Source organism: Enhydra lutris, unplaced genomic scaffold, assembly GCF_002288905.1.
Source record: "Enhydra lutris kenyoni isolate GAN:26980312 unplaced genomic scaffold, ASM228890v2 scaffoldscaffold33, whole genome shotgun sequence".
Lineage (NCBI taxonomy): Eukaryota > Metazoa > Chordata > Mammalia > Carnivora > Mustelidae > Enhydra > Enhydra lutris.
In genome coordinates, this window is record NW_019154117.1 from 24,348,110 (window position 1) to 24,372,253 (window position 24,144).

At 46.1% G+C, this 24,144-nt stretch overlaps 1 protein-coding gene across 2 annotated transcripts in view; it reads right to left on the bottom strand.

Annotated features, from left to right (window-relative positions):
- LOC111153486 (golgi membrane protein 1) overlaps nucleotides 1–24,144 on the bottom strand; it is a 59,311-nt gene that overhangs the window by 10,146 nt on the left and 25,021 nt on the right. For both annotated transcript variants that reach the window (XM_022512529.1, XM_022512528.1), the window contains exons 4-6: nucleotides 20,349–20,403; nucleotides 17,609–17,711; nucleotides 9,814–9,943 (exon numbers count right to left, since the gene is read on the bottom strand). In XM_022512529.1, the coding sequence (XP_022368237.1) occupies nucleotides 9,814–9,943; nucleotides 17,609–17,711; nucleotides 20,349–20,403 (288 nt within the window). The remainder of the gene's footprint in view (nucleotides 1–9,813; nucleotides 9,944–17,608; nucleotides 17,712–20,348; nucleotides 20,404–24,144) is intronic.

Consider the following 24,144-nt stretch of genomic DNA (forward strand, 5'->3'; position numbering starts at 1 on the left):
ATCCTTAACAAAATACTAGCAAACCAAATCTAGCAACATATAAAAAGATTATATACCATGACCAAGAGGAATAAATCCCATGAACGCAAGGTGAAACATCTAAAAATCCGTGTAACGGTGTATCAGTAGCATAACAGACAAAAAAACCCCACATGATCATCTCAATAAACTGAGAAAAAGAATTTGACAAAAATCCAACACCTCCTGATAAAAACACTCATAATTAAGATCAAAAGGGAAGGGGTGCCTGGGTGGTTCAGTCGATTAAGTGTCCAACTTTTGGTTTGGGTTCCAGGCTCCAGTCATGATTGCAGGGTCAGGAGGTGGCAATTCTGCCTCAGGCTCTGAGCTCGGGGGGACTCTGCTAGGGACTCTGTCTCTCCCTCTCCATCTGTCCCTCCCACCTCTCACATGTGCTCTCTAAAATAAATCTTTAAAACAAGAAACAGAAGGGGACGTCCTTGACTTGATAAAGTCTATTCATGAAAACACACAGCTAACATCAAGCTTCATGGTGAAAAAAGAATGTTTTCCCTCCATGATCAAGAACAAGGATTATCTGTTTGTCCATTTCTGTTAAACACTGAAGGGAGGTTCTAGCCAGTGCAATTAGGTAATAAGAAACAAAGGCGGAGGAGGAGTCAAGATGGCGGAGAAGTAGCAGGCTGAGACTACTTCAGGTAGCGGGAGATCAGCTAGATAACTTATCTAAAGATTGCAAACACCTACAAATCCAATGGGAGATCGAAAAGAAGAACAGCAACTCTAGAAACAGAAAATCAACCACTTTCTGAAAGGTAGGACTGGCGGAGAAGTGAATCCAAAGCGACGGGAAGATAGACCATGGGGGGGAGGGGCCGGCTCCCGGCAAGCGGCGGAGCAACGGAGCACAAAATCGGGACTTTTAAAAGTCTGTTCCGCTGAGGGACATCGCTCCAGAGGCTTAACCGGGGTGAAGCCCAGGCGGGGTGAGCGTGGCCTCAGGTCCCGCAGGGTCACAGAAGGATCGGGGGTGTCTGAGTGTCGCAGAGCTTACAGGTATTAGAACAGGGAAGCCGGCTACAGAGACAGAGCCGAGGAGTGAGCTCTAAGCTCGGGGTTACCTTGAACCGGTTGCAGGCTCGGTCAGCTCGGAGCGCGGCCGGAGGCAGGGTGACGGGAGTAAATCGGCGCTGTTCTCTGAGGGCGCACTGAGGAGTGGGGCCCCGGGCTATCGGCTCCTCGGGGCGGGAGACCGGGAGGCCGCCATATTCATTCCCGCCCTCCGGAACTCTACGGAAAGCGCTCAGGGAACAAAGCTCCCGAAAGCAAACCCGAGCGGATTACTCAGCCCGGCCCCGGGTAAGGGCGGTGCAACTCCGCCTGGAGCAAAGACACTTGACAATCACTACAACAGGCCCCTCCCCCAGAAGATCAACAAGAAGCCCAGCCGGGACCAAGTTCACCTACCAAGGAGTGCAGTTTCAATACCAAGGAGAGCAGCGGAATTCCAGAGGAGGAGAAAGCAAAGCACGGAACTCACAGCTTTCTCTCCATGATTCTTTAGCCTTGCTGTTAATTTAATTTTTTTCTTTTTCAATTTTTTTTTCTCTTCTTCTGCTAAATTTTTTCAACTTTTACCCTTTTCTTTTTTAACGTTTTTTAACTAGTTTATCTAATATATATATATATTTTTTTTCCTTTTTATATTTTTTCTTTATTGGTTTTTTTTTTAATTTTTTTTTTTTCTTCTTTCTGAACCTCTTTTTATCCCTTTTCTCCCCCCTCACGATTTGGGATCTCTTCTGATTTGGCTAAAGCATATTTTCCTGGGGTTGCTGCCACCCTTTTAGTATTCTACTTGCTCCATCATATACTCTTATCTGGACAAAATGACAAGGCAGAAAAATTCACCACAAAAAAAAGAACAAGAGACAGTACCGAAGGCTAGGGACCTAATCAATAAAGACATTGGTAATATGTCAGATCTAGAGTTCAGAATGACGATTCTCAAGGTTCTAGCCGGGCTCGAAAAAGGCATGGAAGATATTAGAGAAACCCTCTCAGGAGATATAAAAGCCCTTTCTGGAGAAATAAAAGAACTAAAATCTAACCAAGTTGAAATAAAAAAAGCTATTAATGAGGTGCAATAAAAAATGGAGGCTTTCACTGCTAGGATAAATGAGGCAGAAGAAAGAATTAGCGATATAGAAGACCAAATGACAGAGAATAAAGAAGCTGAGCAAAAGAGGGACAAACAGCTACTGGACCATGAGGGGAGAATTCGAGAGATAAGTGACACCATAAGACGAAACAACATTAGAATAACTGGGATTCCAGAAGAAGAGGAAACAGAGAGGGGAGCAGAAGGTATATTGGAGAGAATTATTGGAGAGAATTTCCCCAATATGGCAAAGGGAACAAGCATCAAAATCCAGGAGGTGCAGAGAACCCCCCTCAAAATCAGTAAGAATAGGTCCACACCCCGTCACCTAATAGTAAAATTTACAAGTCTTAGTGACAAAGAGAAAATCCTGAAAGCAGCCCGGGAAAAGAAGTCTGTAACATACAATGGTAAAAATAATAGATTGGCAGCAGACTTATCCACAGAGACCTGGCAGGCCAGAAAGAGCTGGCATGATATATTCAGAGTACTAAACGAGAAAAACATGCAGCCAAGAATACTATATCCAGCTGGGCTATCATTGAAAATAGAAGGAGATTAAAAGCTTCCAGGACAAACAAAAACTGAAAGAATTTGCAAACACCAAACCAGCTCTACAGGAAATATTGAAAGGGGTCCTCTAAGCAAAGAGAGAGCTAAAGTAGTAGATCAGAAAGAAACAGAGACAATATGCAGTAACAGTCACCTTACAGACAATACAATGGCACTAAATTCACATCTCTCAATAGTTACCCTGAATGTTAATGGGCTAAATGCCCCAATCAAAAGACACAGGGTATCAGAATGGATAAAAAAACAAAACCCATCTATATGTTGCCTACAAGAAACTCATTTTAAACCCGAAGACACTTCCAGATTTAAAGTGAGGGGGTGGAAAAGAATTTACCATGCTAATGGACATCAGAAGAAAGCAGGAGTGGCAATCTTTATATCAGATCAATTAGATTTTAAGCCAAAGACTATAATAAGAGATGAGGAAGGACACTATATCATACTCAAAGGATCTGTCCAACAAGAAGATCTAACAATTTTAAATATCTATGCCCCTAATGTGGGAGCAGCCAACTATATAAACCAATTAATAACAAAATCAAAGAAACACATCGACAATAATACAATAATAGTAGGGGACTTTAACACTCCCATCACTGAAATGGACAGATCATCCAAGCAAAAGATCAACAAGGAAATAAAGGCCTTAAATGACACACTGGACCAGATGGACATCAGAGATATATTCAGAACATTTCATCCCAAAGCAACAGAATACACATTCTTCTCTAGTGCACATGGAACATTCTCCAGAATAGATCACATCCTCGGTCCTAAATCAGGTCTCAACCGGTATCAAAAAATTGGGATCATTCCCTGCGTATTTTCAGACCACAATGCTCTGAAGCTAGAACTCAATCACAAGAGGAAATTTGGAAACAACCCAAATACATGGAGACTAAACAGCATCCTTCTAAAGAATGAATGGGTCAACCAGGAAATTAAAGAAGAATTGAAAAAATTCAAGGAAACAAATGATAATGAAAACACAACGGTTCAAAATCTGTGGGACACGACAAAGGCAGTCCTGAGAGGAAAATATATAGCGGTACAAGCCTTTCTCAAGAAACAAGAAAGGTCTCTCAGGTACACAACCTAACCCTACACCTAAAGGAGCTGGAGAAAGAACAAGAAAGAAACCCTAAACCCAGCAGGAGAAGAGAAATCATAAAGATCAGAGCAGAAATCAATGAAATAGAAACCAAAAAAACAATAGAACAAATCAACGAAACTAGGAACTGGTACTTTGAAAGAATTAATAAGACCGATAAACCCCTGGCCAGACTTATCAAAAAGAAAAGAGAAAGGACCCAAATAAATAAAATCATGAATGAAAGAGGAGAGATCACAAATAACACCAAAGAAATACAGACAATTATAAGAACATACTATGAGCAACTCTACACCAACAAATTGGACAATCTGGAAGAAATGGATGCATTCCTAGAGACCTATAAACTACCACAACTGAACCAGGAAGAAATAGAAAGCCTGAACAGACCCATAACCAGTAAGGAGATTGAAACAGTCATCAAAAATCTCCAAACAAACAAAAGCCCAGGGCCAGACGGCTTCCCGGGGGAATTCTACCAAACATTTAAAGAAGAACTAATTCCTATTCTCCTGAAACTGTTCCAAAAAATAGAAATGGAAGGAAAACTTCCAAACTCATTTTATGAGGCCAGCATCACCTTGATCCCAAAACCAGACAAGAATCCCATCAAAAAAGAGAACTACAGACCAATATCCTTGATGAACACAGATGCAAAAATTCTCGCCAAAATACTAGCCAATAGGATTCAACAGTACATTAAAAGGATTATTCACCACGACCAAGTGGGATTTATTCCAGGGCTGCAAGGTTGGTTCAACATCCGCAAATCAATCAATGTGATACAACACATTAATAAAAGAAAGAACAAGAACCATATGATACTCTCCATAGATGCTGAAAAAGCATTTGACAAAGTACAGCATCCCTTCCTGATCAAAACTCTTCAAAGTGTAGGGATAGAGGGCACATACCTCAATATCATCAAATGAAATCAATATCATCTATGAAAAACCCACCGCAAATATCATTCTCAATGGAGAAAAACTGAAAGCTTTTCCGCTAAGGTCAGGAACACGGCAGGGATGTCCGTTATCACCACTGCTATTCAACATAGTACTAGAAGTCCTAGCCTCAGCAATCAGACAACAAAAGGAAATTAAAGGCATCCAAATCGGCAAAGAAGAAGTCAAACTATCACTCTTCGCAGATGATATGATACTATATGTGGAAAACCCAAAAGACTCCACTCCAAAACTGCTAGAACTTGTACAGGAATTCAGTAAAGTGTCAGGATATAAAATCAATGCCCAGAAATCAGTTGCATTTCTCTACACCAACAACAAGACAGAAGAAAGAGAAATTAAGGAGTCCATCCCATTTACAATTGCACCCAAAACTATAAGATACCTAGGAATAAATCTAACCAAAGAGACTAAGAATCTATACACAGAAAACTATAAAGTACTCATGAAAGAAATTGAGGAAGACACAAAGAAATGGAAAAATGTTCCATGCTCCTGGATTGGAAGAATAAATATTGTGAAAATGTCTATGCTACCTAAAGCAATCTACACATTTAATGCAATTCCTATCAAAGTACCATCCATTTTTTTCAAAGAAATGGAACAAATAATCCTAAAATTTATATGGAACCAGAAAAGACCTCGAATAGCCAAAGGAATATTGAAAAAAAAGCCAAAGTCGGTGGCATCACAATTCCGGACTTCAAGCTCTATTACAAAGCTGTCATCATCAAGACAGCATGGTACTGGCACAAAAACAGACACATAGATCAATGGAACAGAATAGAGAGCCCAGAAATAGACCCTCAACTCTATGGTCAACTAATCTTCGACAAAGCAGGAAAGAATATCCAATGGAAAAAAGACAGCCTCTTCAATAAATGGTGTTGGGAAAATTGGACAGCCACATGCAGAAAAATGAAATTGGATCATTTCCTTACACCACACACGAAAATAGACTCAAAATGGATGAAGGACCTCAATGTGAGAAAGGAATCCATCAAAATCCTTGAGGAGAACACAGGCAGCAACCTCTTCGACCTCAGCCGCAGCAACATCTTCCTAGGAACATCGCCAAAGGCAAGGGAAGCAAGGGCAAAAATGCACTATTGGGATTTTATCAAGATCAAAAGCTTTTGCACAGCAAAGGAAACAGTTAACAAAACCAAAAGACAACTGACAGAATGGGAGAAGATATTTGCAAATGACATATCAGATAAAGGGCTAGTGTCCAAAATCTATAAAGAACTTAGCAAATTCAACACCCAAATAACAAATAATCCAATCAAGAAATGAGCAGAGGACATGAACAGACATTTCTGCAAAGAAGACATCCAGATGGCCAACAGACACATGAAAAAGTGCTCCATATCACTCGGCATCAGGGAAATACAAATCAAAACCACAATGAGATATCACCTCACACCAGTCAGAATGGCTAAAATTAACAAGTCAGGAAATGACAGATGCTAGCGAGGATGCAGAGAAAGGGGAACCCTCCTACACTGTTGGTGGGAATGCAAGCTGGTGCAACCACTCTGGAAAACAGCATGGAGGTTCCTCAAAATGCTGAAAATAGAACTACCCTATGACCCAGCAATTGCACTGCTGGGTATTTAACCTAAAGATACAAACGTAGTGATCCGAAGGGGCACGTGCACCCGAATGTTTATAGCAGCAATGTCTACAATAGCCAAACTATGGAAAGAACCTAGATGTCCATCAACAGATGAATGGATAAAGAAGATGTGGTATATATACACAATGGAATACTATGCAGCCATCAAAAGAAATGAAATCTTGCCATTTGCGACGATGTGCATGGAACTAGAGGGTATCATGCTTAGCGAAATAAGTCAATCGGAGAAAGACAACTATCATATGATCTCCCTGATATGAGGGAGAGGAGATGCAACATGGGGGGTTAAGGGGGTAGGAGAAGAGTAAATGAAACAAGATGGGACTGGGAGGGAGACAAACCATAAGTGACTCTTAATCTCACAAAACAAACTGAGGATTGATGGGGGGAGGGGGATTGGGGGTGGGTGGGGTTATGGACAGTGGGGAGGGTATGTGCTATGGTGAGTGCTGTGAAGTGTGTAAACCTGGCGATTCACAGACCTGTATCCCTGGGGATAAAAATATGTTTATAAAAAATAAAATTAAAAAAAAAAAAAAAAAAAAGAAAGAAACAAAGGCATCCGGAGTGGGAAGGAAAAATGTAAAACTGTCTCTGCTTTGAGGACATCATACAGTATATAGAAAATTCAAAGAAATCAGATACCAAAAAATACTATTAAAGTTCAGCAAGGTTGCAATATACCAGATCAAAATAAACAAATGAATCTATTTCTATAGAACTAGCAATGAATATGAAAATAAGACAATTCCATTTGTAACAGCATAAAAAATAAATTGAACAAAGAAGTATAAGACTTCTGTAAACTACAACACATTGAAAGATTTTTAAAGGACGTAAACAAGCGGAAGGATGCCCCACGTTCACAGAGCAGTAAACTTAATGTTGCTAAGATGGCAGTACTCCAAACTGATCGACAGACTCAATAGAATTTCAGTCAAAATCTCACCTGGCTTTGTTGAAGAAACTGACAAGCAGATCCTAAAACTCATATGGAAATTCAGCTGGCACAGAATAACCAAAATAGTCCTTTAAAAGAACAACATTGGGGGTACCTGGGAGGCTCAGTCAGCGAAGCACTGCCTTCTGCTCGGGCAGTGATCCTGGAGTCCCTGGATCGAGCCCCACATCAGGCTCCCTGCTCAGTGCAGAGCCTGCGTCTCCCTCTCCCTCTGCTCCTACTCCCACTTGTGCTCTCTCTCTCACTCAAATTAAATAAATCAATAAATAAACTAAAATTAAATTAAATACAATGTTGGAGGGGTGCATGGGTGGCACAGTCAGTTAAGCATCTGACTCTTGGTTTTGGCTCAGGTCATTACCAGCCCTGAGTCAGGCTCCGTGCTCAGTGGGGGAGCCTGATGGAGATTCTCTCTCTCTACTCCTCCCACTGTCCCTTCCCTTAGAGAAATATTTTTAGAAAATTAAAATTAAAAAAAGGAGGAACCTGGGTGGCTCAGTCAGTTAAGTGTCTGCCTTCGGGTCAGATCACGATCCCAGGGTCTTAGGAACGAGCCCAGCTCTCAGCTCAGTGGAGAGCCTGCACTTCCCTCTCCCTCCACTGCTCCCCCGTTTTTGTTCATAAAATCTTTAAAACAACATTGGAGGAGTCATACTCCCTGAATTCAAAGCTTACTGCAAAGCTATAGTAATCAAGGCTGTACATACGGTACTAAAATAAGGGACAAACAGACCAATGGAATAGAACTGAGAATCCACAATAAACCCTCATAGCTATAGTAAACTGATTTTTGACAAGGGTGTCATGACAGTTCCATGGAAAAAATAAGTTGTTTTTTTTTTTTTCCAAAAAAAAGTGCCAAGAGACAACTGGATATCCATAAGCAGAACAATGAAGTTAGACCCCTACTTCACACCAGATACAAAAAATTAACTCAAAATGGGCCTTAGGACTAAATGTAAGAGGTAGGAATTATAAAACTCTTAATATTTTCAAGATCTTGGATTAGGCAAAGCGTTTTAAATTACAACACCAAAGGAACACACAACAGAATAAATAATAAACTGGACTTCATCAAAATTAAAAACTTTCATATTCCGATGAACACCATGAAGAAAGTAAAAAAAATAAACTCACAGAATAGGAAAAAATACTTGCAAATCATAGCTAATATCTTTATATGAATATATAAAGAACTCCAACTCTATTATAAAATAACTCAATTTAAAAATGGGTAAAGTGTATAGACATTTCTCCAAAAAGATACAAATGGCCAATAAAGCACAAGAAAAGATCCTCAATGTTAGTTATCGTGGAAATGCAAACCCAAACGACACTGACCCAGGGCCCCGCACCCACAAGCATGGCTACAAGGACAAAGACAGGTAAGAACTGGCCAGCACGTGGAGAAACGGGACCCCTCACACTGCTGGTCAAAATGTAAAAGAGTGTGATTGGTTTCTGAAAACGGTCTGGCAGTTTCTCATTGAACATTGAGTTACCATATGACCCGGCAACTCCACTCCTAGGTATACACCTAAGGGAAATGAAAACTTACCTCCATACAAAAATGTCTACACGCATGTTCATAGCGGCATTATTCATAATCTGCCTAAAACTAGAAATAACCCGAATTCCTATCAACTGACAAATGAATCAACAAAACGTGGCCTACGCACACGATACTGTCCACCCGTAAACGGGTGAAGCAGTCACACACGCGAACACGCAGGTGAACCTGGAAAGCTGCACACTAAGTCAAACGATCCAGACATACACAGTCACACGGCTATGATTCTCCTGACAGGACACGTCCAGCTACGCAAATCGATGGAGACAGAAAGCAGATTAATGGTTTTCTAGGAGTGAGTGGGGAGAGCGAACGGTTATGGGGTTTATTTGGGGGAACAAGAATGTTCTAAAATGGACTGTGATGATGGCTGCACAATTTTGTGAATAAACGAAAACCCAACAAATTGTAACTATATGTGGGTGAATGGAATGGTCTGTGAATTCTCTCTCAATAAAGCTGCTGTATTTATAGCCAACAAACGCAGGTTTCCCAAAGGCCTTGAGCAGCCGCTTCATGGGCCGAGCAGCACATGCCCTGCCACCAGGGGCGCCCAGCAGCCCCACCCCTGCCCCGCTGGTGAGGGGACCACAGTACTGAAGCCTCTCCCAGGGGGCTGTAGACTTTCACTGAAGCAACCCTGGTGATGCCCTGAGCCCAAGGACAAGGCAGAGCCCGGATGCCCTTCAGAGTGTCCACGTCCTGGGAACAGCCGGCGTGTCTCAGGGAACCAAACCCACAGCGGAGAGCAGAGATAAATGCCAATCCGTCTGCAGACAAGGGAACAGGATGCCTGAGGAGAGGCGAGGAATGCCTTCTGGAGTCCTGGGCAGAAAAACTCCCAGAATTACCTGCTGGTTTTGGTCCTTTTTTTCACTCGGGTCTCTGGAAGCAACGGCCTCCTTCCCCTTTCTCGTGACTTCTTCTATCCGCTCCTCACACTGCTCCTTCACCTCCTTCATCTGACTGATGCACTGGCTCCTCCGGGGAGAGAAAGCAAAGGGAAAGACAAAGATTTAGGGATGGGTCTACACCGCAAGTCTCCCCTGCCGTGACCGTACAATCCACCGCGTCAGTAACACACGGCTCGTCTTCTTCCTGGGTCCAGCTCTCCACCTCGAGAGGGCACTTAAGGCATGTGGTTTCAGTACTAAATGGCAAGAAAACTGGAGTTGGCTGAAACTTCAAATTTGTCACACTGTTCTAAAACAGGTGAACTTCATTAGTTAGGAAAAAATAATTCTTACGGACACCTGGGTGGCTCAGTCGGTTAAGCGTCTGCCTTCGGCTCAGGTCATGATCCCAGGGTCCTGGGATCGAGCCCCATGTTAGGCTCCGTGCTCAGCGCAGAGTCTGCTTCTCCTTCTCCTTCTGTGCTCGCGCACACACACACACACATACACACACACACACACTCTCTCTCTCTCTCTCCCCCCCCCCCCCCCAAACAAATAAATAAAATATTTTAAGAAGTTTTTTAAATACAAACTGTGGTATAATCAGAGATAGCTATATGGTCTTTTCCCCAGCTATTAGCACAAAGCTCCTAAAGAGCTTGGAATTTCCTGACTTATAGGAGGGTCTTGTCAGTCAAACGAGCCCCCCTGGACCACACCCGAGTTTGTGCTAATGTGCCAGCTCACAGAGCCTGACAATGGGGGCTGGCGGCCAGAGGGGTCACCCCCATGACTAATAGGGCTGGAACTTTCAGCCCCACCTCCCTCCCTCCAGGGAACAGGGAGAGTAGAGCTGGAGTTCAGTCATGTGGCCGACGATTTAATCAATCGTGCCTATGTAGTAAAACCTCAGGAAAAATCTCTGGGTGATGAGGCTTGACAAGCTTCTCAGTCGGTGAACACCAGGTACTAGAAAGGTGGCACCCCAACTCCACCAGGAAAGGAGCTATTTCTCCTACAATGGCCCTAAAACTAAGACTCCACTATGTAGCTGTTCCTGAGATACAGCCCTTCGAATGAGCCTCTCGTCGTGAGCACAGCCCGGGGCAGAGTTCTGTCAGTCATCCTAGAGAAGTACCAACCCTGAGCAGTTCGGGAAGCACTGAACTTGTAGCTAGGAGACAGAGTACAGGTGCCTTGGGGACACGCAGAACTTGTGGATGTCATGTGAAAAGGGGAGGGTCTTGTGGGACTATAAAGCCTGTGGGGTTTGTGCTAACACTAGACAGTGTCAAAATCCAGCTGGACTTCCACATCCGGGAAGATGGGATAGATGGATTTTTCCCTATTTCTCCCACTAAGTACAACTGCAAACCCTGGGCACTGTATTTAAAACAAACAGAAGAGGACTGAATGGTAGGAGAGAAGGCAGACTGGCCAGAGGCTTCGGGTCTATGGAACACCCCAGTGGTGACACTGGAGAGCACGTGGGAAGAAGCCTGTGTTTCAGCCCCCACTGATGGGAATGTGTCCTCTCCCCTCGGGGTGGCAGCCAAGGAAGTCAGCGATGAGTCAGGGCTCTCCCAACAACCAGAAGTTTCAAATGAAAACCACCATCACCTCAAGCACCAGGAAGATCTCAAATGAGTGAAGAGAGACCACCAATAGATTTCAACGCCGACATGACAGAGAAGTTAGAATGATCTGACAAACATTTCCAAACAGCCACCAGAGAAATGTTTCAGTGAGCAATTTGAAGATGCTTGAAACAAATGAAAGACTAAATATCTCAGCAAAGAAACAGAAGATGTAAGGAAGAACCACATGGAAATTTTCAAACTGAAAAACGCAATAACCAAAATTAAAGAACTTAAGGACTGAGTGCAAGTAGCAGAATGGAGGCAAGAATCCGTGAACTGCAAGACAGAACAACAGACATGACCCAATCATAGTAACAGAAAACAGACTGGGGAGAAAAAGAAAAAGAAAACAAACCCACTGGGGGATCTGCACAACTATGACAAGAGATCTAACATCCCCGTCCTCAGTTCCAGGAAGGAGGAGACTTTCCCAGTGGGGCCCACATAACTAGTCACCTGTACAACCATGCCCAAAATATTACTCCTCTTAGCTCACCTCCAGGACCACAGGATTACCTCTGCCTCGCCCAGACCACTCTGAGCTCCTCACGTCCTCTTTCTTTTCTAGAACAAGTCCTAGCTACCCTTCTTTACTCCCCACTAGGTAGGATTCCATTCTAAGTGACCTTCCCTAAGAAGGTCTTTTTTTGGGTAATAGAGAAGGATTCACGGAAATGACTGTGTAAGAACAGTATCCAAAGGCACTTTCAAAAAGTGGGTAAGTTAGCTTATCAGGTTTGGCTGGGTGAAACAGAAAGGGCAAATGATAGCAATCTGCTCCTTCCGCAAACTGAAGTCTCATGTAGGTAGCCCAGCACCAGGATGGCCGTTCTGAGTCATCAGGGATACAGCCTTCTCTGTTTCATAATCCTAGCACGGGTTTCCGGCCTCATGATCCAAGATGGCTACAGCAGCCCAGCCATCTTGTGTGAGTCCCAAGCAACAGGAAGGAATGAGGGGAAAGGTAAATGAGATGGGGTGTGGTGGACCATCCTCACTTTCAGAAGACTTCCTACGGTCCTGTGCTTCCACTTCTTTCCCACGCTGTCCAGAACTTGGTCACCAGGCCATACTTCACTGCGAGAAGGGTTTGGAAATGCAGGAATTATATTGTGGGAGAAAATCATGGATCTAGATAGGCCATGGCCAGTCTTTGCCACAGGCAGTTTTAAAAATATTTTGAGCCACAAAATATTAATAATTGCACACTGTCCCAAGTTGAGAAGATACCCAAAATAGACTGTTCTGTTAATTTAGATTAGAACGGGAGACACCAATCTTGCAAGACAGAACTTATGCTTGATTTAGTATGAATACAGCTGGTAAACTATAGAAATAGTCATCAATGTCTGTATACAACACAGGTTAGTACACACGTAGACCTCTTTACCCTGCAGCTGATGGGGCCTAGAAACAACCACACCCCAGCAGCAATAAACACACCTAGTACCCAGATCTTGGCTTTTTTTTTTTTTTTAAGGTTTTATTTATTTGAAAGAGAGAGAGAGCATGAGATCAGGGAGGGTCAGAAGGAGCAAGGGCCCTGATGCAGGACTTGATCCTGGGACTCCAGGATCATGACTTGAGCCAAAGGCAGTCGCCCAACCAACTGAGCCACCCAGGTGCCCCAGAACTTGGCTTCTTAATACCACTCTCCAATTTAGAGAGAGAGAGAAATGGTTGATCGAGGGGGCATCCAACTGGGTCCCTCCCAGTACAGAGGGAGAGATAAAGGAGTAACTTTATGGTGAAGAAAGCAAACAAACACTACCTCAGTAAGGTAATCAAGATTATCATCAACAAGGGACAAGCCATATGGATAGTATGTACCCTTGATACGAAATAATGAAAGTGGTACTTGACCTCTGTGGCCTTCCTCCTAGAAATGTGTTGCCCAGTTTAACCATGAAAAAAACACCAGATAAATCCCAACTGCAACAAACTGTAAGAAAACATACTATAGGCGCCTGGGTGGCTCAGTGGGTTAAAACCTCTGCTTTCGGCTCAGGTCATGATCCCAGGGGATCGGCAGGGAGCCTGCTTCCTCCTCTCTCTCTCTGCCTGCCTCTCTGCCTACTGGTGATCTCTCTCTGTCAAATAAATAAATAAAATCTTTAAAAAAAAAAAAAAAAAAAACATACTATAAGACACCCGACCAGCACTCCTTAAAACTAACAAGATCATAAAAAAATAAGTCTGAGAAACGGTCACAGCCAAGAGGACTCTAAGGAAACATGAACAGACAGACTGTGGGGTCCGGGAAGAGATAAAGGACATCAGGGGAAAATCGAGGAAACACAGACAAAGTACGAACTTTAGTTAACGATGGATCCATACTGGTCCATTAACTGAGCCAAACAAGCCCCATCCGTGGAAAGCGTTAACAGCACGGAAACAAGGTCTGTGGTACGCAGCAGCTCTCGTAATCCTTCTACACAGCAGCTCTTGTAATCCTTCTGCAAACCTGAAACTGCTCCAAAATTTAAGCTTCATTTTTAAAAAATAAAAAGAACTGGAGGATGCCCAGGCAGTATCAGAAAATTGTTACTGGAGCCCATCACCTAGCTCAGGCTGAGCTCCCTTTTAGCTAAGATATGCTGAGGCATCACCAGAGCTTTCAGCCTAGAGTTTAAGAGCATCCTGTGTGTCAGGGTTGTAGAGTAATTGAGAGAATTACACACTTGTACAAATAAGGAAGTTGGGAGGTGACCTGAATGTGGGCTGCTGACCAGGGTCAGAGAGAGAGAGATAAGGCTGAAAGAAGCCAGACCTGGGGTTTCCTGGCTCTGTGCCATGCTCTCTCTAGGGCCCAGCTGCCTCTTCTGGGTCACGGGCCCTTCAGCTCTCACTCAGCCCACAGCTCTTGTAATGTGACCTACGGTGCAAAGGAGTCCGTGGGTCCCCAAGAACCACATGCAGAGAAGAGCATCAGGGGTTGCAGACAGAGCACAAGACAGACTTCCGGACTTTGGACAGCTTACAGATCAAGAGAAGACTCGCTGAAAAATTTAGATAAAACGGTCACAAACAGGCAACTCGCAGGTGATAGACTAGTACGCAGTAGTTTGAACACATAAAACAAGAAGAGAGACTGCCTAAATCCCAAACGTACTAAACATGCCAGTTCACTGTTAGCAGACGGCATCCCAGACGCTTGGGACCAGCCAATGAACAGGGGCACAGCCATTCCCGAACATTCAGAAAACTACAAATGGGAAATACGTACTGTTTTCACCTGCTCTCAGCCCTGCCAAAACCAAGGACAAAGAGCCTCGCTCTCCCAGCCTTGCGGGTGGAGGCCAGCTTCCCCCATTCCAGCTCCACAGCGGTAAGGAAACAGCCTCAGAATGAAGCTCAAACACCGGGACGCAGGCCATGGGGACGGTGACAGTGTGACGTCCCGAAGGCCTCAGGTGAGCCTCCGCTTCCATGCACGTGCCAACCGTTCAGCCGCCAACTAGAGCGAACACGCGGACACGCAGGACCTGCCACCAGGGTGATCACGGATGGTGCGATCGATGCGCGGGTCGTACGCCACACCGGAATCTATGCAGGCGGGTGGCTTGATCGTCCAGGACACAATCTCAGGGCAGTGCTGGGTCTAGACCAGTAACAGCTTTGGCAAACTATTTCCTCATGGCGTGGAAATGAGAGGACAAGCAGTTCACGTGAGAAGACAACCCTACGTGCTCCAGGGAGGAAGCCTGCAAGGCCGCGTGTGACCAAGACCGACAAGAACGTGACCGCTTAGTGACGTCTGCCACAGGGGTGGGAGCGAGGAGCGGGGACGCCGATTCAGAAGAACGAACACTAACGAGTGCATCAGGAAGCCGGCCTCGCTGTCCGCTCTTCCAGTCCCAGCACTGCCGGTAGAAAGGGTTCGGGCCTGACAAGGTGTTTCCAGAGCAGCTGTGAGGGTGACCTTCCGCTGTCCCATCAACGGAAGGCACGACTTCGCAGATATTGCTAACAAGTGATCTGCACCTTTCATCAGGTCCAAAAGGGTCTCTAACCCAAAGACAGCTTCCAACACTCCATGAACATCATCCCCAGGAAACGCACCTATCTGGGATAACATTTTGGGCACGACAACCTCAATACCAACTTCAGCCAAAACGGGTTTCAAATTAGCCATCAACCTCCTAAGAGAAAAAGGATGAGTCCAGCAGGCCTGGCCACTCTCCCTGTCCGCTCCGACATGGGGCGCAGAGCCGCCCTCCCCGTTGCTGGGCCTGGCCGACTACTGATTTCCAGTGAGGTCAGCTCCTTCTGAGTCAACATAAATCAAGTGAGGGCATTAACGGCTTATTCTATTTCAAAGAATGGAAGGGAAGTGCGTTTGAAGGTATCTTCTAAGGATGAATAATACAGAGACTGGGCTGTCTTCATTTCTGTCTGAGTGCTAGCGATCGTCGATGACTGGCCCAGCTCAGGGGTCGTCAACTGAACACCACCGTGTTTGAGGCCAGGGAAAACTCCAATATGAGGTCTGCCCTGTGCACTGCAGAATGCTGACCGCAGGTCTCTGGACATTGCCAAAGGTCTCCTGGGAGCAAAATCGCCGACCAAAATTGAGAACCACTGGCCTGGCTAAAGAAGGTTCCATACGCATATTTTCTAATTACATTTCCCTTCTACTGACGTTAGTGCATGTCCTCTGCATGTTTATATATGTGGGGCTTCCTGGTTTTAGTAGTATTTTGTTTTAAAGTGATCAGGATGCTACCACAGTGAGTGGACCATCTTTTGGAAGGACCTGAGAATCCCGGTGAGGGCAGTGGGGTGAGGAAACTTATTCAGAAGGCAACTTGGCAATTTATGACACTGAACCTACAGGTGAGTCCTTTTTAGAAGGAAATAATTCAAAATAATTATCTTTAAAAGGTATACACATTGCTATCAGGCTAGTCAGAATAATCAAAAACTTAGAAGTAACCGAAATACCCAAACACGGACATCATGAGGTAAATTCTGCACCTCCACAATATTAACCAGCCATTTTTAGTGATGCTACATTTTGGAGCAGTACAGACTTCTATTTATAAATAACACAAGCAAGTGGAAAACAATGATTTAAAACTGTTACCAGTGACTGCAATTATGTGAAAAATCCACATACCTTGGACACAAACCAGGAAGAAGTCAGCCAACGGTAAAGAGGACGGGGCTCAGAGGTGGCTGTTTCCAAATCCCAGACCCCCTGTGCCTGAGTTAATGCTGCTCTTATCGGGGAAAACAATACACAGACTAGGACTTACTCTCTATTCCCTACAACTGGTTTTTACTCTCTTACTATAGGGTTTAGCCAACCTTTTGGAAGTTTATTGTTTTGTTTTGGTCATAAAAATCCTCCCAGAGGTAAATGTGTAGGGCTTTTGTACGCAATTGAGGTTCTCATCCGCTTCAAACAGACAGGCCTGGCCGTAAGCTGGGATGGCGGCAGCGTGGGGAGTGCGGCTATGAGTCACGCACACCCAGAATGCGCTGACGGCACAGATCCTAAGTGTTCTCACCACACACGCACAACGAGCATGTTTAATGAGCTTGACCCGGGACACTACACAATGTCGAGGATATCAAAATTCCATGCTTTATACCTTAAATATAGACAATGATTATCTGTCCATCATACTTCAATAAAGCTGAAAAATAAAAGCGCTCCCTTCTCACTGCAGAAATGTGAAGAGACGCTAGGAGTCTCACAGAAACAGAATGTCCACAAGCCAACACCCAGAGATAAACCCCGGATCTGATGCCAGAGACACCTTTCAGTCTAGGAGTGGACGAAGGGCGTATCTGAGCACTTCCCGAAGCCATTTTTAAAGGCTTTCTATTACTGACTTAACCAGCACACCTGCCCTGTAAAACTTCACGGAACTTTACAAGTATGTTGACAGGCCATTTCCTGCTCCGGGACGCTGCCCTCCCGTGTATTCTGAATCATGAGCCACCAGCTGGTCCTCTTCCAGAGCTTTCTGAAGCTCGGCTCACACTTACATGAGGAAGTGCGCAGGGCCTCCTGCAGAACCCGGACGTGCAGTGCACACCCACCCGCTCACGCCCACTGCTCAGAACACAAAGCACCCCCACCCCTTGGGGGCTGCACTTACAGGTCATAGGAGAACTTCCGCTCCAGGTTGGTCTGGTTCCTCTGGAACTGGAGCACGTCCTGCTGCAGACGGCCGTAGTTCTTCTGCAGGGCCTTTAACTGGTCTGAGGCCAGAGGACCACCCAGGAGCCGGTAGGTCGCCAGCGTGGCCGTCACAACAGCAGCAGATGTGTCACAACACAGTGGGCAAGGGCACACAGGAGAGTACAGAGGGGAGGAGAGAGGGAAGAGAACGTTCCAGAACCGTGGAGGAGCCTTGGAAATCCACAACCCAACCGGAATCTTACAGTCTCTCTAATCGCTTTTGACCTCTGACCTTCAAAATGCATTAGGAGGTTCTGTTCAGCTGTTTCTTAGACATCCTAAACCCTAAGCTGTCCCACAAGGTGACCCATGCCACGGTGTCCCCTGGTCCCCAGAAGACTTCCCCTTCAGCCTGTGAAACGTGGATTTCAACATCTGCTCAGGTAAGCAGCCGCTCAGGGCAGAACCCCGTCTCTGGGCCCAGGCTGCCGGCCGGCTGACCCCCCTGCTTACCTCCTGTCACTCACCGCAACCAGCCATTCCCCGGGCCTGTGCCCATTTAATCCCCACCCCCCAGCTGGGAAGCAGCATGCTTTCCTTGAGGAGACTCATCAGCCCTGCTGCCCTGAACTCTTGGCTCCTAAAAGTCTTGCAGAAAACAGCAGCCGCTGACCAAGGGCGGGGGGAGAAAGAAGAGCTGCCACAGAGGGGACAGCAGAGTGGCCGGAAGGCTGCAACCAGCCTGGGACACAGCCCTAGACACATACCCGCTTCCCCGGGGTCTGTCCCCATGACTCCAAACCTACAGGGCTTCCTGGGGGAAAATGAAACGAAAGTGAAGGATTCAGTGAAATGCCAAAGACACAGTAACAAGCCTCCATCTCATGAGCAGTTCTAGGAGATGCCCCAAGACTTAAAACTGGAGGGTTGTAAAATCACTCAGAGGGGCTGGAGGCTGAGGCAGGGGACTGACCTCAAAGGGTTGGGGGGCACTTCCTGCAAGACAGGGTCTGGTCATGGCTGCGTTGATCTAGGGGATGGGGCATTTGTCCAAACACAGAGCTCTGCACTACAAAGGGTACACTTTACTGGGTGTAAATTACACCTCAATAAACTGCACATTTAAAAAAAAATTCCCATAATCAAATCAAGTATGGGGCGAGGGACTACTGCTCAGCAACAGAAGGAATAACCTACTGACGTCCACGACGTGGATCGTTCTCAAAAGGCCAGACAAGAAAGGGGAGCTCTGCAAAGCCCCCGGCAGTCCAGGGACCCACATAACTTTGTAAAACCCTGAATGTCCCCTACTCGTATTCTTAGAACCCACTGTGGGACAAGAACCCTAGACCAGCACGGTCCAACAGAACTACAAGGCAAGCCACGTAGGTAATCTTCCTAGCAACCACATTTTTAAGAACCAAACCAGTCTTAAGCGGTCTGTGCCTCAGTTTCCTGCCCTCTAAAATGGGATAATATGCTGCTCGCCTCAGAACCTGGGGAGAGGAGTGAGCGAGCGGACTGCAGAGCTCAGAAGGGCACCTGTGCATTATCACTTTTAATAACACATTTGACTGAACTCGACAGCTATGCAACATTACCTTGCCAACACATAGTGAATACAAAAAAACTATGAATGAGATATTTTATGTTCTCTCTTTCATACTACATTTCTGAAATCTGGTGTGTACCAGTTAGAGCACATCTCAACCCAGACATTAAATCTGCACTGGGAATGCTTCATCTGAATTTAGGTTTTATCACATGCACAGTTAAAAAGTAGACTAACATATTAAGCTGTAAATACTTAGTTCTCCCAGTAACAGAGTCGACTCAGAGTTTCAGTCTTTAACTTAAATCACTGAAAATCACACAAAAATTTAAAATCCAATTCCATCCCACTAGCCACACTTCAGGGTTCACTGGCCATAGGGCTCATGGCCACCACTCTGGACAGTGCAGCTCTAGACAGACCTACCTGCCCAGAGGCTGAAGTGAGGCTTGGGGCAGGGGTGGGCATAGGAGCTTCCTACCCACGGTAAAGGTCGGCCCCATGGGACCCAGCTCTCCTTTCACCAGGCCCCAGGACCACCCAGGGCCTGCCAAGCTGCCCAGTCACAGCCAATGGGGGAGCCAACCAGAGAGGGGCTCACCCCAGGACTGCCCTTGCCACTGCTGCTTCCTAGGGCCCAACGGAAACCAGACCCGGCTGCCAAACTGATCAGGGCAGCAAAGAAATGGAATTAAATTGGGCTGGATAATTGTTACAGTTTTCATAAAAGAAATCTGAATTCAGGGTTACCCATTTAAAAGAAATCCTAAAATCCTATATACACCACACATACTATATTTATTTGTGTGTGTGTGTGTGTGTGTGTGTGTGTGTACAGATGTATATATCTATATATATAGATACACATACAGATCACCTATCATTCATATATATGTGATCTGTTCTGGTATACTTCCTAACCTACCAAAAAGTGAGCATCTGAATTCTGTACCTAATACCTTACAATGTGTTCATTAACATTTTTAAAAGGAAAAAGCTGTTTAAGGAACTGTTTGGCAAAAAGAATCCAGTAAAGATTAGTCAATTACTCATGATCCTACCCATCATTAGATTAGAATAAAAGCCACTAGAAAAGGATGAGAGGAAAGGCGGGCTTTTCCTAAAAGGCCTAACATCTGGTGTAAAGGAGGGGACTGGAACTCACCTTGCAGGGTTCTGATGAGCTTCTCACCTGTGGTGATATTATGCACTAAAACCGCCTGCAAAAGAGAAACACAGAATGAAACGCGCCCCAACCTAACAGCTTAGAAGAGCCTGGATAAGATGTTCTCATTGGGAAAAGGGAGCAGCGATGCTCGTCCCCCACCAGCTGTTGGGAGGGACGGGCACAGCTCTCCTGCTGAGCTCCCGATGGGATGGTGCTGCACCCACACGGACCTGGAAAAGGAGCTCCCGTGGTGAGAGGTCTGCTGTCCCAACAAGAACCTGTAACCCGAGCAAGGGCTAAATGGAGCCTCTGGCTGTTTGGCCCTGAGATGTGTTTCCTCCATGGAAGCTGCAGCAGCAACTTGGGACCTCTTGGGGGTGGGGGGGAGTGTTGGGGGTGCAATCCCGTCCTGAGCCACGGGTGTGACTACACCCTGGGGAGGGAACAGAGAAGAGGAAGAGCTTCCATAGGCGGCGGGGGGGGGGGGGGGGGGGGGGGGGGGGGGGGGGGGGGGGGGGGGGGGGGGGGGGGGGGGGGGGGGGGAGAGAGCGGGGACACGGGGGCTCACGTGAAGTGACAGCAAGCTGGGGAGGCTGAAAACAGAGGAGGAAGGACAACACAGGACTCAGGGAACTAAGAAAACCGAGGGGAAGGTGAGGAAAGGGCGTGTGGCGTGTGCGTCACGAGCAGCCTGTGAACCTGTGGCCACGGTCACCAGGTGCCCTTCTGAGCTCTGCGGTCCGCTCGCTCACTCCTCTCCCCAGGTTCTGAGGCGAGCAGCATATTATCCCATTTTAGAGGGCAGGAAACTGAGGCACAGACTGCTTAAGAGACTTTCTTCACAGCCAAAAGGCAAAGCCTAAACCCAAGCGCCGGCAGGCCCGATCCAGAAAGCAAGCTGGTGCTCGTCGCATGCCGAATTAGGACACCAGGCCAGCAGGCTGCACCCTGTGCCAAAGCCAACAAAAGCCTGAAAGAGAGGTGATCGGAATCTTCAGTATGAGAGCGCACACACGGGTGCGGCTTTGTACACACAGTGAAAGGTCACGAGCAACAAAGCCTGCGAAACACACACCCAGGCCACGCGGCCCACAGCTTGGGGACACGTTTCCGCCTGGTTCCTGCCCAACGGTGGACAATGGCAACCGTGCCACCTCCCACGTCTGCGCCTCCGGCTTCCTCCCGGACCTCTGTCCAGCCCGGACCCTTCCCTTGGCCCGGACAGAGCTTTCTGGAGTACAGGGGTGCACCGGGCAACGCAACGTGGCCAAACAAATCATGTTTATTTGGGGAGATCAGAGGACTCGGAACATTTCCTGGCACACCAGGAAGGAAGTCACAACGATGGTATCACATCGCTGGGAGAGATTATCAAGAGGTGCTTCTGCAGATACCCTAGCGGGCAGGGGAGACAGGAGAGCCCTGGGGACGGGGACGCACGCAGCAGGGAGTCCGACAGCCCTGCGCAGGGAGGCGTGCCCAAGTTCAGCACACACACAGGATCTAGTGGCTCCCACTGAGCCGCCAAGAACTCAGAGCAGAATCTTGAAGAGATGTGTGCGCTGGAATGTTTGCGGTAGCACTACTCAGGACAGCCCTGAGTGAGGAGCAACCATCCTCCCGGCCGGTGACCGGAGGAAGGAAACGCAGCAGCTACAGTCAGCGGATGTCATGCAGCCTTTCAGGAAAACGTGTGCCATGTACTGTTCCATGCATGAACCTCGAGCATACTCTGCAGAGCCAAGTAAGCCAGTCACGGGAGGACGGATACGCTCTGATTCCACTCGAGTGTATGTTCATATAAATATATATATTCCACATAAATCTATATAAATACGTGTGTGTGTGTGTGTGTGCGTGCGCGCGCACACATACTTTTTTTTTTTTTTTAGAGCACACATAAGCAGGGGCAGTGGGGTGAGAGGGAGGAGCAGACGGAGAGAGAAACTCAAGCAGATTCCACGTCCAGGATGGAGCCCGACACAGGGCTCGATCTCATGACCCAAGTCATAACCAGGAGCTGGATGCTTAGCCGACTGAGCTACCCAGGTGCCCCCAGGACACTCTCATTTGTTCCTTCTCCACTCACTCCCCTTGGCCCAACTCCAAAAACCCCACACTGGAGTCTGTACCTGAGGGTCGAGGAAGCATCTGAGGAAATGCCTGTCTCCCATGCGACTCTTATCTTCCAAAGAAAAGATATTTTCGTTATCTTCCAGCACCTACTTACTTATGCATGGAAAAGTACAGTCTGCACCGAAGTAAATGAGAAAAGGATGATAAAATGCCATCAACATGTTTTATATGCAGTTTTATATTTATTTAAAATCTTGTTAAATCATTTTCAGGAAACAATGGAAATGTTTCTAGCTTTTTGGAGATTCAGTAAAAAAAAAATCTGCACTAAACAATATTATTTTTAAATGAAATATATATTCTCCTCTAAACAACTTCCTATTTCTCACATTTTGGTGAGAGTGACTCTGGGAGACGCTGCACTTCCCGATGTGTGTGGAGTGTCCCCGGGGACACTCAGCAGCACTAACGACACCAGAACGTAACTGGAAACTGAACTCAGAGGACCTCAGGATCCATCACCCACGTACAAATGTGTTATAACTGTCTGAGAAACGAGTGCATTTGATCAAACTATTTCTGCATTCGATTCCTAGAAAAAGCAGCTCAACATTTTTCAAAGCAGTAGTTCAACAATAAATTCTACCTCTCTAAAAGCTCCATAAAATGTAAATGACTAACTTTTTAAAATCCTAACTTTTGGAAAGCTTGCTGCAAGGGTGACACAGATCACGTGATAAAGGAGAAAAGATCCCCTCCATGGCTCTGTTTCGCTCATTGAAATAATCTGCTTTGAAGGCCAGAGGCCCCCTTCCCAGAAGCCGGACTCACATGCCCCTCAGACTACCTAAGCCTTGTCCCCTATGCCTGGAGAAGATCTATGTAACGACACTGCTGTTAGTGCCTCGGGGAGAAGATCTCAAAGTGGTGACCGGTGAATGACACAGAGAATGAAGGAAGAATATGCAACATTCCTTCGTCTTCCCCATCCCCCTCACCAATTTCGGAATCTCCCAGAGCAGCACTATCCAAGAGAAAGGTAAGGTCGGTCCCGTACAGAAGGCTCACGATTTCTAGTAGTCACATTAAAGTGGAAAGAAACAGACTGGGTGAAGGATTGGAACAGACATTTCCCCAAAGATGATACACAAATGGCCAAAAAGCATGAGAGTGACGCCCACCATCCCCAGAAACACAAATCCAAATGAGAAGACAGCACATCATACACACTGATGCGGCTGCAAGTTAAAAATAAAAAGCAAAAAGGAAAGTAAGGGTGAGCAAGGATGTGGAGAAAGTGCAGAGAAACTGGAACCCTCAGATGCAGCTGAGGAGAATGGGAAATGGCGCAGCTGCTGTGGAAAGTGGCTCGGCAGTTTCCCCCCAAATTAAACAGTTGTGACATGACCCTTACTCCTCTTCCCAGGTTTATACCCTAGAGAATCATAAACATACGTCCATCCAACGCCTGTCCCCAGACATTCACAGAATTATTCAGAACTGCCAAAAGGTGGAAACAACCCAAACGTCCATCAAGTGAAGACTGGATAAACAGCGCCCAGGGAGGACAGCACTGCTGTGAGGTGTTGCTCAGGTAGAAGAGCACACCGCACAGGCTTGGGGAGGGGCCTGGAAATCTTCTCTGTGTTCAAAGGGAGAAAGCCCCTCACGGCAGCAGAGACAGCAGCAGTGACTCGGAACACTCCCCTTGTTCTGG